The sequence below is a fragment of the Manis pentadactyla genome, chromosome 6 (genome assembly GCF_030020395.1).
Source record: "Manis pentadactyla isolate mManPen7 chromosome 6, mManPen7.hap1, whole genome shotgun sequence".
In the NCBI taxonomy this organism is placed as follows: Eukaryota; Metazoa; Chordata; class Mammalia; order Pholidota; family Manidae; genus Manis; species Manis pentadactyla.
In genome coordinates, this window is record NC_080024.1 from 121507484 (window position 1) to 121525510 (window position 18027).

Below are 18027 nucleotides of genomic sequence, written 5' to 3' on the forward strand. Positions count from 1 at the left end.
CAGCTCCCCTCTGCTAAGGTTCAGAAAAGAAGGCTTCTGTTTTCTCTAAAGTTAGCTGCCACACTCCTTCCACCGCCCACTGAAATATGTTCTCCCGATTTCCCCTCCTTCTCTAGCATTTTCGCATCTCTCTGCTTATGGGTGTCTTCTTTTCTAGTTTCAAGCCTACTCAAGTCTTTCTTTTCCTAGAAAAGAAATTATCTCCATTAGAGCCAGCTCTCCACCTGCCCATCACCAATCACAACCTTCTGTCCACTTCCTATGTATTCTTGGGCATTTCTGATCCATCCTCTGCCTACTCCCACTCCTGCCCTTTTACTAAAACTGCTTCCTCAAAGGCTAGCAATGTCCGCACTTTGGTCTTTTCTCAATCCGGATCTCTGTGACTTCTTGGGGGCATTTGGTTTTACTCCTTAAAATTCTTTCTGAGACTTCCCCACCCTGAACTTGCCTGGTTTCCCATTCTGCCTCTCAGGGACTACTCCTCTCTCTACTCATTACCGGTCCCTGGCATCTAAGCATCTCCCAGGAGAAGTCCTAGGCCCCTGCTCTGCCCAAATCCCTCCCCCCTCTCAGTGAGCTCATCTATTTATTCACTTTCTTGATTCCAACACCATATCTACAGGCGAAGCCCAAACAGACACGCAAAGCCCTGACTCTCAACTACATTTTATCCCATGTGTCCAACACAAACAGCTGTTTAGATGTTTTATCCCCAATCACTTCCTCCCCAAAGAGGTTCTTTCACAATCACCCCATTTCTGTCTGTAATGCTGTGGATTCCTGTGTCTCTAGCTACAAACCTTAGGACCATTTGGATCTTCCCTATCCATCATTCCCTGTATCATTACACACTCCCTACTTGTCTAACATGATCTGAGTCTTTGTTATCTAATTCCTTTATCATATCACCCAATTATATGATACATTAATACTTATTTTTATTCAAATTGTTGGTCAAGTTGACCTTTTCTCTTTATGCCTGCCATCACTACCTTGGTTTACGTCCCTTCTAAATGCTTGGAACTCATTTCCAATCTATTTAAAGCACCATTGCCATATTATCTGATGAAACATTATTTACCATTAGTCTCATCCAAAGGTTCACAGTGGTCTAGGTGGCCTCGCGTTTAGGGCTTCCTATGCTGCTTCTTCTGGGCCCAACTCCCCCCACACCTCTCCACTCTCCTTCTCCAGTCAAATTTATTTTCTCATGGTCCTCCAGCTGCACATCCTGCCTTGGGGTCCCTGCCTCTCATCCTGGGAGGCCCTTATTCCATTCTTCCACCTTTCCCAGCAACCCGGGCTTGTAGGAACCAGTCAGCCACTCGACTGCCTCGGCCTCAGAGCTCTCCCCTTCCCAGGGCCTGAATCAGCACCACCCGGCTCAGCAATGTCCCCAAAAGGTCTCACCCTCGACACTTTCACCTTCTCCTCCAGATCATAAAACAGCTTAGACACACACTGCACACGCACTGATGCATGCCCCCCACCTCCCTCTCCAAAGGTTTCCCTCATGTTGTTGACTGATGGGTAGAATGGTCCCAAAATAAGACCATGCAGAGCGAGACCAAATACTTTGATATAAGACACTTCTAATACCATCAAAACTATGAGAATCTACCTTAAAATCCCATGGAATTAACAGCTGTTTCAGGCAGGTGGTAAATTATGACAGTGTCAGTCAAGACACTAAGGGAGGCAAGTCAGGCGCCTGGGATGTGACATTGACAGGCATTCATTATGCCCAGGGTCATGAAAAGAACAGACTGGGGCTCGGTTTTCTGGTCTACCATTGCCTTCTGGGCATGAAGTGGTGGCACCAACTATGGCATTAGCTTAGAGGAGGAAAACCTTCTTACAGTCAGAGCTTTGAGACAGGGGCAAACACTGGCTCCTAAGAACCCTAGAGGATTGACTGGGGCTGCTGTCTGGGGACACCTCCCCTCTCCTGGCTCATTCTTACCATAAATTCACTCTGACCTCAGTTGCTTCTTTCCCATGGATGCTGAGAACCCCGGTCAGTTTGAAGTTAACAAGGGTGAGACAAGGCACTGTTTAATCCAGGAAAAATTCTCATGTGAGATGTTAAATCTGCTGGAGAAAGCCTAGGAGAAAAACATACACTCATACCCCATCTTTCTATATGGCTACACATTTCATTGCTTTTCTCCTTAACTCAGTCACTCTTTCCTGTATCAATACTTTACATTATGAGTGGGAAGGGATCCCAAGATTTTGTGAAGGTGCAGTTCGGTTTCACATGCTTGCATTTATTAAAACGAAGGGAGAAATAAAAAAGAAGATACTAAATATTCTGTTATTTTTGGCTTCTTAGACTTTCTCAAATTCCCAGAGAGAAATACAATAATAATCGTGGTAACACATGTAAAATGACTTACACATTTTTTCCATGCTGAGCATTCCCAGACCCAAAGAAGATACTCAGAAAGACAAGGACCAGAGAGAAGCATGGATGCCTTTCTCAGAACTTGGAGGAGATGAAGCTGCTGTGACAGCTCCTTGGAGAATGTCCAGAATGGGTCCTTTGGGAGCCAGGAAGAAGGTACCCTCAGCTTTCTTCTGAATGACCTCCCTGCCTGTGTACCTTGGAGTTTTTCCACAGAACCAAATCCTCCTCTGGGGCCAAGGGAACATTCTTCCGAGACATTTTCTGAATATGCTGGTGCCCAGGAGAGTCGCAAGGACACCATGGGGAAATGCTGTCTTGTTAAGTACAATTTTGTTGTACTTCAAATGTCAGCACATTTTGATGTGTAGGTGGCCCAAAGAATAGGTAAATATTATGCCATTGAGGATAACAGCTCATTTTCATATAAAAAAGAAAAAAGACTTTAGTAGAATTCATGCCTCATATCAAAAATTACCAAGTATCGTAATTCTTCCAAGTGGTAAAGATACCTCAAGACAAATGCTGGGCATAGAAGCCACAGGGCATAAATCTGCAAAGAAGTAAAAAGCTAACCTTTCCAAAGAATATTGCCTCTCTCTCACTTACCAACTTTACATTTCCCTGTATGGCCCCGGAAGATGGCTGGTTAGCCAGAGACGGGTAAGATTCCTCACGGGAGGAACAACCTAAGTCAGGCACAGTCGCAGGGGGGCCATCAGGTGAGAAATTGGGGATCAACAGAGGTGAGGCTTAGAACCTCACCCCCCACCGTTTTGAGAGAAATCTTCTGCATCCGTGGATGTTTTGTTGCCCTTGTCTAGCTTGGATTAATACTTAGTCTATAGGCATAGACCTGATCATCTACATTCGCCCTCTTACAGCACTAAATTATGTTTTCTACCTTTATCTTGCATCTACCTACCACTTCAGCATTTTATTTAAAAAAAATATGGGAGAAATGTGGGATTCACATATAAATCAAGTATAAAAATCAAATGGATAATCATATCTGACTTGATTGTTCATAGTTCATGATGCGTGATCAAAACCGAAAGTTTCTGTGATATGACTGCCCTTGCACTGTTCACCATGTAAGAACTTGTTCACCATATAAGAACTTGTTCGTTATGCTTCAGAAGATTGGAGACTGTTGAGAATTAGGCTTGGGGTTGATTAATGATTGTGCATTGAGTCCCCTATACAGAATTTTATTGTTGTTAACAACCATTTGATCAATAAATATGAGAGATGCCCTCTCAAAAAAAAAAAAAAAAGAAAAAGAAAAAAGAAAAAAGAGAGAGAGAAGCATCTTACTATGCTGATGGACAGTGACTGTAATGGGATATGTGGGGAGTACTTGATAATAGGGGGAGTCTAGTAACCATAATGTTCAAGTAATTGTACATTAACAATATCAATAATAATAATAATAATAAGTTAATTTAATTTAATTTTAAAAAAGGAGAGATAGAGTAAGAGAGAGAGAGAGAGAGATACTGCTTGATGTACTGAGGCCTCAAGAGACTGTAATGGCACATTTATCCAATCCTCCATACTTAAGGAGTATGAGCATTAAACCACAGCAGCCAATTAAGAATCCTTCCACTTTTGAATCAATTATAGAGGAGAAAATTATAAACCTCCCTCAGAGTTTAAGGAGAAAAGAAAAAATAAAATAAATAAAAAGGAGACTCATCAAAATAGTGGCTAAACAGGCAAAGCCTATACACAGGAAAAATGTACTTCCTAATCCTAAAACACAAGATTAATGCACTTTGTTTGAGCACCACTATATTACAGCTTTCAGGGATGCTTTACGTGCCATAAAATTCATCCACTGTAAATGTAAAATTCAATGATTTTTAATGAACACGTTTAATAAATTAATTTCAATGATGGTAACGGTCACAATGACTCAGCTTTAACATTTTCATTACCTAAAAAAAACTCCCAGAAGCCTATTTGTAATCGATCCTCTGCTCCAAGAAACCAAATATGTTTCTTGTCTCTATAAATTTGCCTTTTTTGGACAGTACACATAAACAGAATCATACTATTTGTATTATTTTGTGACTGGCTTCTTCCACTTAGCATAATGTTTCTTTAGATTTATCCACATTGTAGCAATGTATTAGCAGTCCATTCTTCTTTATTCCAGAATAGTATTCCATTGTTATGTATACACTATATCCTGTTTATGCATTCACTAGTTGATGGACATTTAGATTGCTTCCAGTTTGGGGCTATTACAAATAATGCTGCTCTGAGCATTCATGTTTTAAGGCTTTTTGTGGTGTGGATATAAGTTTCCATTTCTCTTGGGTAGATTCCTAGGAATAGAATTGCTGGGTTGTATAATCAATTCATGTTTAACGTTTTAAGATACAGCCAAACAGTTTTCCAAAGTAGCTATATCATTTTACATTCCACTAGCAACTTATGAGGGTTCCAGTTTCTCCACATTCTTGTCAGCACTTGATAGTGTTTATATTTTTTATTATAGCCATTCTGGTGCATGTGTAGTGATATCTCATCATCATTTTAATTTGCACTTCCCTAATTGACTAATGATGTTGAGCTCCTTCTTGGACTATAAACCATTCATCTCTCTTCTTTAATAAAACGTCTATTCACACCTTTTGAATTTTTTAATTGGGTTGTATGTAGTCTCACTGAAGTATAAGAACTCTTCATATATTCTGGATACAAGTCCTTTATCAGTTATATGATTTGCATATATTTTCTCCTAGGATATGGCTTATCTTTTTGTTTTCTCAATGGTGTCTTTTGAGTTGCAAAATGTTTCAATGTTACCTAATTTATCGATTATTTTATGGCTCATGTTTTTGGTGTCATAGTTAAGAACTCCTTGCTTAAAACAAAGTCATTAAGGTTTTTTTTCCTGTGTTTTCTAGTTTTAGCTCCTACCTTTAGGTCTATGATCCATGTTGAGTTAACAATGTGAGGTAAGGGTCTAAGTCCTTTTTTTTGGCATATGAATATCTGTTTCAGTATCATTTGTTAAAAGAAAATCCTTTCCTCATTGAATTGCTTTGGCACCTTCCTTGAAAATCAATAGACCACAAATGCCTATCTTCACACCAATACCACAATATCTTGATTATTCTAGTTTTACGTGGGTTTCAAAATTGTGTAATTTAAGTCACCCAGCTTTGTTTTTCTTTCACAAAATTATTTTGTCTATTGTATTTCCAAATAAATTTTAGGATCAGTTTGTGAATTTGCACAAAAAGTTTCCTGAGATTTTGGTAGAAATTACACTGAATCTATCGATCAGGTTAGGAAGAATTTCTATCTTAACAATACCAAGTCTCCCCATTTATTGAGATCTTTAATTTTTCTCAGAAAGGTTTTATAAATTTCAGTGTCTAAATCTTGAACTTCTTTGTTAGATTTCTAAGTAACTTTTTTCTTTTTGATGCTATTATGAATGGAATTTCTTAATTTCATTTTTTTATAAAAATGACTGTTCATTACTTATAAAACTACAATAGATTTTTTACATTGATTTTGCATTCTGAGACCTTGATAAATTGTTTATTAGATCAATTAGTGTTTTTATAGTTTCCTTATAATTTTCTACAAATAAGATAATGTCATCTGTGAATACAGGCTATTTAATTTCTTCCTTTCTAATCTGGATGTCTTTGAGTATGTGTGTGTTGGGAGGTGCTTAATGAACTCCCCAAAACCTCTAGTACAATGTTGCATAGAAGTGGTGAGAGCAAACATTCTTGTGTTGTTCCCAGTTTTCAGGGGTAAGTATTCAGTCTTTCACTAATAAGTATATTAGCTATAGGTTTTCACAGATGCCTTTTATCATGTTGAGGAGGTCCCCTTCTATTAGTAGTTTGTTGAGAGTTTTTATCATGAATGAGTGTTAGAGTTTGTCAAATGATTTTCTGCACCTATTGACATGACCATGTATTTTTGTTCCTTATTCTATAAATATAATGTATTATATTAATTTTCATATGTTAAACCAATTTTACATTCTGGGATAAATGGTATAAAATCCTTTTTACATGTGGCCAAATTTGGTTTGCTAATATTTTGTTAAACATCTATGTTTATGAAGGATATTGGCCTAAATTTTCTTAGGGTTTTTTTTCTTTTTTTTGGTTTGGTATTTAGTATCAGCATAACACCTTATAGAATAAATTGTGAGTTGGTCCCTCTTCCTCTTTATAAAAGAATTCGTGAAGAAAAAATTTCATCCTTAAATAGAATTCATCAATAAATCCAATTGAGCCTGAGCTTTTTGTGGAAAGAATTTTAATTACAGTATTTTCCATTTATTCTTGAGTGAATTTTCCTAATTTGTAACTTTTTGGGGATTTGTCCATTTCATCCAAATTGTCTAATTTGCTGGCATCAAGTTACTCATAACATGCATGACTAAAGTTATTCATAGTATACAATCCTTTTAGTTTCTATCAGACCGGTAGTGATGTCTCTTTTTTCATTTCTAATTTTGATAATTTGTATCTTCTTTCCTATTTTCTTAGTCAGTTTAGCTGGAGATTTGTCAATTTTGTAGATGTTTTCAAAGAACAAACTGATTTTTTTCTATTGCTTTTCTGTCTTCTATTTCATTAATTTCTACTTAAACTATCATATCCTTCCTTCTGCTTACACTGGGTTTAGTTTGGTCTTCTTTTTCTAGTTTCTTAAGGTGGACACTTAGGTTATTAATTTGAGATCTTTCTTCTTTTCTGAGATGGGTGTTTAGAGCTATAAATTTCCCTTTAAGCTTTACTTTGGCTGCATCCCTACATTTTGACATGCTGTGTTTTTGTTTTCATTTGGCTCAAAATATTTTAAATTTCCCTTGTGATTTTTTTCTTTGCCTCATAGGCTATTTAGAAGTATGTTATTTAATTTCCAAATAAATGGTCTCTGAGCCTCTGTTTTTATTTGTTCACTTTTTAAAAATTGTTCTTTAGACTGAATAATTTCTTTTGCTCTGCCTTCCAGGTCACTTATTCTTTTTTCTGCCATCTCAAATTTGTTTGAGTACCATTACAGAATTCTCTCATTTCATTCCAGTTACTGTACTTTTTAGTGTTGGATTTTCCATTTGTTTCTTCTAAAATTATTTCTATCTGATTATTGAGATTCTGTATTCACCGGGTCTTTTCTTTAATTCTTTAAACATGGATTCCTTTATATCTCTGAACATAGTTAAGTAGCTGCTTTGCAGGCTCTTTCTGCTAAATCTTATCTGAGGACAGACATGCAAACACAGTTCTTATTAACTGCTCTTTTATCTGTGCATGAATCATGCTTTCTTGTTTCTCTGAGTGCCTCTAATTTTTTCACTGAATACTGAACATTTTAGATAACATATGATAGCAACTCTGGATTCTGACTTTTTCCCCAGAGTACTGTTAACTGGTATTATTATTTTGCTTGTTTAGTAATTTGTGTGGACTAAGTCCATGAAACATCCCCCGTACAAGGTACAGTTGTTCATGTCTTTTCTCAATTTTTTCTTGTTTTTATTTTTAAGCTTGGATTTCTAAGGGTCATATCCATGTCTGTATAGCTTAGTGTTCTGGCAAACACTAGTCAGACATTTTGCTCAAACACCTTGAGCCAAAAAGGCTTCTCTCTGCTTCTGAGTCTGTGTGGGGGCTGGGGAGCACATTCAAACTTGAGGCTGCTTTTGTATCTGTCCCAGCTTTTACTTTCTGCTGGCTCTCTCACATGTCCTCTGTGTATGCACACAAGCTCTGTTGGCCAGGTACTTGTGGGTGACTTGGACACACTCTTATCTCTGCTGCTTGTGCATACAAACTAAGGTCAATCTAGGATATATGCAGAGCTATGAAGCCCTTACAGCTGTCTCACCTCCCAAGACTACCAATTAAGTCTCCAGCCAGACCACTGATCCAATGTTTGCCCCGAAGAGGACTGTAAACTCAAGAGAGTGGAACTCCCAACTCTTTCTATAATTTTAACCACTGACATGGCCACTTTAACTAAAAATACTCCAAATAGAGTATTATGGAAGTGACAGCAAGTCTGCTGGTTTTCACAGCCTGCCCTGCTCTGGTTGAAATATCACACTGACAGACCTGGGGAGGAGGGAATGGGAGCAGGTTGCTCATGCTGTTTCTACCCAAAGTTTAGTACTTTTCATGAACAAATGCTTCTCAGCGTGCTGTATGCCTTGGTCAATTTTTAGAGAGCTGAAATGGATATTTTTGACAATCTTATCACAGCTTTCTAGCTGCTTTTTGGGGAGAGAATTTGGCAACCTTCTCATTCCATCCTGCTGGAAATCAGCATCTCAGCCTCTCTTCACCGTCTGCTGGAATTAGCATTATTAATACTTTTAGAAAGTAGACCATGCAGGTAAAAATATCACTGGATGAAATCTGATTTTTCAAAGAAAAATGTTTGTTTTTGTTTTCTGGGGAAAAAAAGTCAGCCAACAAATATGAAGATGACTAAAGGAACAAGCTTAAATGGTTATTTCACTAGATTAAATGAAGAAATCTTATTCCTTGGAAGCTACACTGTGGGCCCTGTAACCTGACTCCTTCACAGACATCAGGGAATTGAAATGCTCCACTGGAAAGAAGCTAATTCCAAACATCTCAGTTAAGGTCATGCATCCCACAGCTGCTTTCTCTGCTCCTTATTTTCCCACCTCTTTCTCTTATGCTCCAACCATGGTCAATCAGAAATGCAATGGGCACTCTTTTAATAGTCCCTTTTCTGACTGCTTCACTGGAGTTGCCCAACCTGGCCAGCTGCCTATTTTTCTTTCTCTGTCACTCCTGTCTGGATCTCTTGGGAAAGTCATTTGAGCTCTGGACACCCTCAGAGTCCCAAGGAAGGAAGGTAAGAACCTCCCCATGCATCCAGTCTTTTAGGACTGGACAAGCCTTAGAGATTTTGTTGGACAAAACCTCTCATGTTCAAGTGGACAAATTAAGGCTCAGGGAAGTTAAGGGGCTTACCCAGGTCACCTTTCAGGAGCATGATAAAAATTATGTCATGCTGATAAAATAGCCAGAAGGCCTCAGACATTATTGCCTGAATGAGTGGAGGATCAGGCTTGGGCCTGGGACTGGAAATGATTTCTTGAAGATCAAAGCTGACATTACACAGGCTCTAAGAACATTGCCTACAAAGGCTCCTGAGGTAAGAGTTTTCCCAACTCTTCCCTCTTTCTTACCTTAGCAAAAAAAATCCAGGCTGCACACTGTCCTGGGGCCATAAGGCTTTTTAGCTTCACAGTGCTGAACATGAGAAAGAATCCTAAGAATCCACTGGAAGGAGAAAATATTCTTTTGTTAGTGAGGCTTATCTTCCTTTAGCCAATAGCCATTTTCTGTTACATTTTACCAGTCAATTTCTAATTATATACAACCTCTATCTCATCTGTGTAGTCTAGTCATCTCTGGATAAAAACATCCAAAATTTAAAAACTCAAACTCTATTTTTCTAAGGAGCTATAAGGAGAGTGTTTCACTGAAATGGGGAGGTGGGGTATAGAAATTTGGGAGGCCTCTGGCTAAACTATGAAAGAAAAAAATATGGAGGACAAGACCTTCTGCCCCTCCCATTTTGTTTCTGGAGCTTGGTGCCGGCCGGGGTAGAGCTCCGATTTTTTTCAAGCAGAAAAACCTGCCAGGAAAAGATCCCCAAAGTGAAACTCCCCATATGAGGACAGAGAGTCTAGACTGGCCCCTGGGTTCAGGGTAAGAATCCGAAGCAGAGGGCTGGCTCCAGTAACAGAAGTCCGACCCACAGAGAAGTTATGCTTTGCAGTGATGCCTAAGCCCATGTGTCTGACGTGAAAGAGCCCCCACCACAGGAGCCTGAGGCTGAGGCAGCATCTCAGGGGTTATTCAGGGTCTGGACAAGCATGGCATTGGCACACCAGCGAATGGGGAAGCTGTAGCCTGCACAAGTACCATTTTTTAAAGCATCAGTGTGTGGTCAAGTTCCAAGCAAAGGGCACTCCAAAAGAATGGTCATGTTCCCTTGCATTTGCAGGCAGAGAAACTGGGGAAGAAAATGTAGTAGAGAGTCTGCAGGATAGAAGCCGACTTCCTGCAAAGATGCACACGTAGGGGCTTGAGTGTGACTTTCCTTAGAAGTTGAAAATTGAAATGCACGGGATAGGACTGCAGTTGTGCCCTAACCAGAGAGGCAGCTCGTATGAGCTGCACCTCATCCGTACCTCCAGGGCCTAGAGGGCCACATTGACCTGCAGTCCAGGCACTGGTGTGCGGCTCCAACCCAGACTGTGAGCTCTGAGAGGGCAGGGCCCAGCCATGAGCTTCTCTGTACTTTCCCCAAAAGGGCCAAACTCGGGGCCTGGATCATAGTGGCTATTACATAAATGCTTGACAAGTTTACTTAAAGGAAAGTTGAATTGAATTAAACACACCTAAGGCTAAATTTCATAGAAATATGTGCCTTTACTTCATTAGATTAGTTCCCAGCCACTATCCAGGGACACGATGAGGCAGGGATTAGGTCCCCCTTGTTACAGTTCAGCCTCTTTGGCCCAGGTGACCTGCAGAGCTCACTCGGGTTCACACCGGCAGTCATGGAGGCTGGGCAGCTGTGGGACAAGTCGTTGAGTCACTCACACCCGAAAGGCGAGGGGGCCCCTGTGGGTAAGCAGTAGGCTGAAAATCAAGGGGCCTGGGTTTCTGTTCTTGGCTGTGCTTGCTGACCCTCACAACTTTGACCACAACCCCCTTTCCTCCCTTCTTCTTTCGCCTCAGCTTCTGTGTTCTGAAAGCCAGAATGAGCACAGAGGTCCTTACCCCACCTGATGGGAATCAGACTCTGAGAAAAGAAAGCTGCCCCCTCCCCATCAAACCTCAGTTTATTAACAAGAAACAGAGGCACTGGCACAAACAGTGTCCAGGTTTCCAGTCTCTTTCAACAGTTCTCCCCAGCTCTTCAAACTTCCCCATGGCAATGTGCTTGTGACCAGGGAGCCCGAGTGAGATGCTCCAGGGGCCGGGGCCAAGTGGGAAGTGAGGCAGCCCGCGCTGCAGGGTACTTCTTGGTGGCTTGCGCCCGCTACATCCAAGGAGGTGCCTGTCCTGTTAGCTCCCATGCCTCCTTTCCCTCCGGTCTTTTCCTCTCCTCTCTGCCTGAAGCCAGAAGGGCATGCCTCCATGTTCACCTTTCCCTCTGCACAGACTCTTCTGGAACAGAGCTATTCCTGGTGTGACTGACACACTCAGGAGAGCACACATGAGTCCCTCCCTCACTTGACTTGTATGTCAGTGAATCATTTCTAAATTACTCATGGATCCCTCTTCTTTCTCCTTCTAATATCAGCTCTTCTATCCCTTGTTATGGAGGCAGATCTTAAAAGGAATGGGAGGATCTCACAAGTGCAAAAGCCTGGGCCCCCTGCTAATGGGGTGTCCAGGTCATGGCTACCACTGTCCCCTCCGGCCTCCATGACCCTTTCTCAGCTCCCCCAGGACCTCTGAAGGTGACAATTCTTAGCCCGAGATACAGTCATGAAGGAGATGATGTGGGGGAAACTGACACATTCTTAAAAGAAGTTAAGCTTTGTACTGAAACCAGGGGGTAGAAGGTAATAGAAAGTTAAATCTATTCAAATTAAGATTTCTAAATCTTTAAAAGTGAAAAACCAAAACAGAAAAGCTGATTTTTCATGTTGGGTTATGAGAAAGTTGCAGATGAAAAGGTGCACCAATGGAGCTAAAGCGTCACCCCCTGAGCCCACCAAAGGGCTGTGAACTGGGCTGCTCTCTTGCACATGACCACACAGTGGCTGCCTCCTCTTGGCACCTGGCTTCTCTGTGCTGCCAGTGAACCAGATCCAAGGGGAAACCAGCCCACGGGCACCAGAGTCAGGCAAGTGATGAGGCCTGGCTTGTTTCTGACATATTGATATATACAGGGACTGAGATGAATTCTGTTGGTGTTTTTCTGACACTTTTCAGAGGCTGACAGATAAATCACTCCGAGGATCAAATGCATAAATAAACTCTATAATACTGATTTCTTTTTGTCCTAACATACCCATGAGAAACAGCACCTAGCTACGTACCAGCTTTTCGACTTTCTGTAAAGGATCACTTCACAAGGTACAATATTAATGTGTGGAAATAGGTGGTCTGACTTGGGTAGCAATTGCTCATGGTTTGTTGACTATTGACTGTCAACCTGAGCAGATAATAATAATGACCATCATTTACTAAGCCAGGCAAGATGCTTCAGGCTCTACATATCTTATTTAATACACACTAAGGCTTGTGTAACATACAAACTATGTTTTGCCTTGACCCAAAACCACAAGTTAGCAAGCAGCAAGGCTGGAATTCAACCTAACTACAATCTTGGCACCACATCAGAATACGTGCTTTGACACTGTCTACAGAAGCCTTTCCATTTCTCAGTGTAATAAAGTCAAGCAAAGTGGGGATGGTGGCAGGAAAGAGGGTTAGGGTGGGTATGAACTTCTATGTATCTAAATGCATTCTTCTAATTGGTCTATGTCCCTGGATATGTCCCATGGCCAAATACTACTGACCATCTTGCTGTCTAAACATCTCCTAGTCATTGGTCTCCAAAATTTGCTTCTTAAGAGTCTGAGGGTTCAGTCAAGGATTTCTGGAGGTTGCACTTCAGGAACAAGAGAGAAACCAAAGTGGAAGTGGAGAGGGTGAAATTCTAGGCCCAAATCTGCCCTTGAACTGAATCTGTTTCATCATTTTACATATTGAAGTTCTAGAGAAGACTTGGTTGTAGAGGAAAAAAAGTGGGGGAATCCTAGCTCTCCTACAAGTTTGAAAGCCACTGCCCTGGTGAGGACAGGGGTTTTCCGGCCCAGGAGGCTCCCGGAGCCTGGGGATATTCCTAACGACCCACTGATGGCCGAGGGGCTGCTGCCACACCCACACCCGCCACCTCCCTCCAGCCGCTCATCTGGATACCTGGCTGTGACCTTAGACTTCAGGAAGCCACAGCTGGTGGTACAGAAACATACAAATTAATAGTAGGACAGTTTGTGAGTTAAGATTACCTGGCACAGCAGCTGCCATGGAATCTGTAGAAATACAGGAACGGGAAGTCCAGAACGCTGAGGAGATCACCTGTGGGGCAGAGCAAGGGTGAAACCATGGCCTGCACGTCCCCTGCCCCAGCTGGCTTGGAAACACAAGGCAGGGTTGTTAGCACAGCAGCCCTGTAAGCACTGAGCTGCCCAGCACTGAATTCCCTCTGGCACTCCTCAAGTTTCTGTTATTGGCATTGGCCTATAATAACAGTCTGATAATAATAAAGCCCATTGAGTGAGAATCTGCCCTGTGCAGAGCCCTATGCTTAAAAGCTTTTTGCACATTACCTCTTTCAATCTTTGTTAACAACTCTCTGAGGTTTTATTACCTCTGTCTTAACTGGAGCTCAAAGAAGTTTAGCCATTTGTCTAAGATAACATTACCCTTGAGGTGGGGGGCCAGAATATGCACCCTAATCACTCCAAATCCTTTCCTCTTCACCAGGCAGTCATCCCTGCCTATGGCTGAGTTAGGACAAAAAGAATCTTTTAAAGATTCTTCTCTTGTTTTCTGCCTTATATCTAAAATAAAGATTGTGAATGCATGCCACGGACCTCTTTTTCTCATTTTTGTGTTTAATTACTGCACAAATGGCATACGGGCCAGACTGACTGTGCATACTCATTTTGGCTTAAGGTCCAAAGGGTACATTTATTTCTAGTGAAGTAAGTTCATTCTTTTAGTTCCACTTGGTGCAAGAGGAAATAATCACACATACTGGCTGCTTCCCTCTCTGGAATTTGAACTTAGTCACAAACAAGAAGTCAGGGGATTAAAAAAGCAGAAGGCCTTCCAAAAACGTCCAGAGAAAAGGAATTCAGCATTTTCACAGCAGATAGCCTAATCCTTCCAAATCTGGAATTTCTGAGCCTGGAGGAGCCAGGTCCAGACCCCTGGCCTTCGTCTCTCAGTTCTGGATGGACTGGCACAAGGGCTGGTCATCCTGACTAGTCACGGCATGGCAGGCGGGCGGTGGAATATACAGGCTAGCTTTCCTTTTCACTATACTTAGCAAGGGTTTCAGAACAAAAGATGCAATGGACTACTATCCCTCTTCAGGGACCTCAGTGATTTCAAATATTCAACCATCTGAATTCCTTCCCTAGAGGGTTGTTTTTTTAGTGTGACTATTGTTTTGTTTTGTATGTGCATATGTGAGTGTTTAACTAAAAGGAAAGGTTCTCCTGGGATCTGGTTTTCACGCAGCCTAATAAGAGGTTAATTCTTGCGCTCTCTGCTTCCACTCCACTGAATACCTCTGTTGTCTACTAAAGACCTATATTGGTGGAGGGGCTTTGTAAACAACACCATCAGGCGCAGACTTCTGGGGCATGAAGAGCACCATTTATTCTGAAGTCCCTTCCCCCACAGAAGTGACAGCTGAGGCAGCCCTGGGCTCCCTAGTCCTAGAGGGCGGCCAGAGTCCCCTGTTCCGGCGGGTGAAGGAACGCCCATAGAGGATTTGCTCTGTCTCTTCGGCAGCTGTTGGATCTTGGCTTTTTCCCAATTTCCCTCTCAGTGGGAGAGCACTGCAGGGCAGTCAGTGTGATGATGAGAACGGCAGAGAGGAGACCAATTAAACTCAGGACCTCAAGATTCCTCAGGCACTGCCTCTGCTCAGCACCCAGTCTCCCATCAGAGACAGATCCAAGGAGGTAGACTGGACTCACGGTGCACTGGCAACCTTTACAGCCCAGTGCAGGCTGTGGATGGGTCTAAAGAGCAGTAGAGTGTCAGAGGTGGAAGGGAGGAAAAGATAGAAAAAAAATCACAGTCCTAGGGAATTTGCCAGTTAGATAATAACCTTCACCCAAATCCTGAAAACCGATGCTATAAATTATTGAGTGAGAACAGCTCACTGTTATCTTTAAGCCATTTCTAAAATCTCTAAACGTCTCACACAGCACTTAGTTGATGCCATGCCTGTTTCTCCTTTAGAACTCTCGAGTCCTTCAGAGCAGGGGCTCTAGCTCACTCACCACTTACATCCTCTGTGTCAGGCCATCCTTGACATACAATGAGCGCTACTGAACTGAGAGTATCTGAGGGACCCAAACTCCTCTTGCTTTCCCTGGGGAGAATGTCCCCAACACTTCCCAGTTGGCTATGCTGGTCCTTAATTCAAAGTGACCCCAAATGCTTCCCCTCTGCTGCCTTCAGTCTGCCTCTTCTTTTACTAAAGTAGAGTTTTTAAACTGAGAGGGTCCACACCAACCTCTAAATAGCAAAGGTTAACAACTGTGCTACAAACAGCCCTAAAGATGTTGCCATATGTGGCTGGCTGGCTCAACCATAGGAGAACTAAATCCAGACACCTAAAAAATGTGTAAAGATGCTCAAAAGACAGTGCTTCTGTACCACCTGGTGCGAATGCACAATTTAAGCACACATGAAATGGTTCAGGAGTTGTAAACATGTTTTGTGGCATCAACATGCAGCTTGTGAAATAAAGTCTGAGTTGAGCCTCCACTTTTGTGCCTCGCAGCTCAGATTCTGCTTCCAAGTGAGGCAGGGGCCCCATTTATTGGAAGGTTAGAGAGCATGAGACGGCCACTGTGAAAAGTGTAGCACAATCTTACATTGCCACATTCATGACTAATTGATATTTACACATCAAGAACATCGCCTCTCACCACATTTCAGCCCTGAGAGATGGCAGGAAGATAGCAGGCGGGTCAGTGCCGAGAAGCGATTGGTGTTGCTTCCTTTATCTCACCCACCAGCAACAGGCATTCCAGGTAACAGGGTCACTTCTCAGTCAGGTTCCTCTGGGTCTCCCTGCTCTTCTGGTTTCCTGAAATGCTCTCTTGAACACCACAGCAGAGGGGCCTCATGCAAATATGAAATGAACTTTTCAAACAGGGGAAGAGTTTCTCTACTGCTCTTAAAACAGTCCAAGTGGAAGCAAGTCCCAAGATTCTTAGAGTCTCTGGGTGAATCCTGAAGGTGGAAGATCAGAAGGGGAGGTAGTTTCTACCCACCAAGAAGCAAAACCAGTTCCCAGAGAGGGAAGGTGGCAGGGCCTGTGCCCACAACACGGGGAGCTCTCTACCTGACCTCTGCCACTCTGTCCCAAGGCGCCCCACAGGCTGCAACCCAAGCGATATCATCTGCAACGACAAGGATGTGTATTCTTCTAGTCACTCGGGAGGGAGCAAGAAGGGCAGTTCTGGTTCTGTCAAAGCCACTGTTGAGAGATCTGTATCCACCTGCTAGAATGGCTAACACAGACTGACAACAACAAATGTCAGTGAAGGTGTGGAGCACCTGGAACTCTCATACACTGCTGGGTGGGGCATAAAATAGTACTTTAGAAAACAGACACTTTCTTAAAGAGTTAAACATACATCTCCTCTATGACCCAGAAATTCTACTCCTGGTATTTCTCCAAGAGATATGAAAAGACAAGTCCACAACAAGTCTTATAGAGGAATGTTCATGCAGCTTTACTCATAAGAGCCAAAATCTGGAAACAGCCCAGGTGAGTATCAACAGGTGAAGAGATAAGCAAAAGGTGGTACATTCATACAGCAGCACACTACTCAGCAATAAAAGGGGGCTGACCAGGGGTACACACAACATGGATGACTTTCTGAACTCTTCACTGAATGAAAGAACCAGACACAGAAGAACGCTTCCTGTGTGTTTAGATTTATGAGTCCCCAGAATAAACAGAACATACTGATGGTAACAGAAATCAGATCAGTGGTGGCTTTTGGTGGTAGGTGAGGAAGGAGTGACAGAGAAGGGGTGTGAGGAAACTTTCTCTAGTGAGAGAAATGCCCTATATCTTGATAAAGGTGTGAGTATCACAGGAGTATGTATTTGTCAAAACTGACCAAGCCGTGACCTTAAGATAATGTGCATTTGATATATAGAAGTTGTATCTCAATTTTTAAATGTTTTAAAAGTACTACCAAATAGTTAAAAGTAAAAAATGAAGAGGTGAGAAGAAACCAAAAAGAATAAAACCCTGCTTTAAAATGTCAGTAATTACAAACAGATCCTTCATAAAACACTGCACCCATGGCCATGACTCTTACTGTGTCTTAACTGGTGCAACTGTGGGGAACACGAAGATGCTCTCCCTGACCCACGCTCATGCCCTGCAGTGCACATTCTAGGTGGGAAGTGTAATAAGAAAGAGCGAAAAGAATAAAGGGTTGTTTCATCTTAAAAAAAGGCTAGACTACCCTTGCATCCAATGAAGAAGCTAACCAACTGGGAGGAACTGAAACCACCCAATCAGAACACTTGGACATTTCTGTAGGAAAGATAGTCTCCTTAGGTGTTTTATTTGCTTAAACTTTGTAATCAACCATATACTACTATGAGAAAACATCACCAGGACCCACCAAAGAGTTTAAGGCAATCAACCTGGGTTTATAAAGCTGGCAAAGACTGACTCCCCAGAGCTCTTCTAGATTCTGAGCTTCCACCTTCTCTCATGTCACATTCAAAGCCAGTCTCATCAGGCCGGCAAAGCCCTTCTCAGAAGCCCAGCTTTCCATACCTGGC

The 18027-nt window shown here is 42.0% G+C and overlaps 1 protein-coding gene and 1 long non-coding RNA gene across 10 annotated transcripts in view; one reads left to right on the forward strand and one right to left on the reverse strand.

Annotated features, from left to right (window-relative positions):
* TMEM241 (transmembrane protein 241) overlaps window positions 1–18027 on the reverse strand; it is a 108207-nt gene that overhangs the window by 40012 nt on the left and 50168 nt on the right. For all 9 annotated transcript variants that reach the window (XR_008998318.1, XM_057504085.1, XM_036905763.2 and 6 more), the window contains 2 exons: window positions 13476–13545; window positions 9624–9717 (listed from right to left, as the gene is read on the reverse strand). Coding sequence is in view for 8 of the 9 variants with exons in the window: in XM_057504085.1 (XP_057360068.1) it covers window positions 9624–9717; window positions 13476–13545 (164 nt within the window). In the remaining variant the exon portion in view is untranslated. The remainder of the gene's footprint in view (window positions 1–9623; window positions 9718–13475; window positions 13546–18027) is intronic.
* Window positions 3508–18027, forward strand: part of LOC130684141 (uncharacterized) — a 37250-nt gene continuing 22730 nt past the window's right edge. The window contains exon 1 of the long non-coding RNA XR_008998319.1: window positions 3508–9286. This is a non-coding gene — a long non-coding RNA (uncharacterized LOC130684141). The remainder of the gene's footprint in view (window positions 9287–18027) is intronic.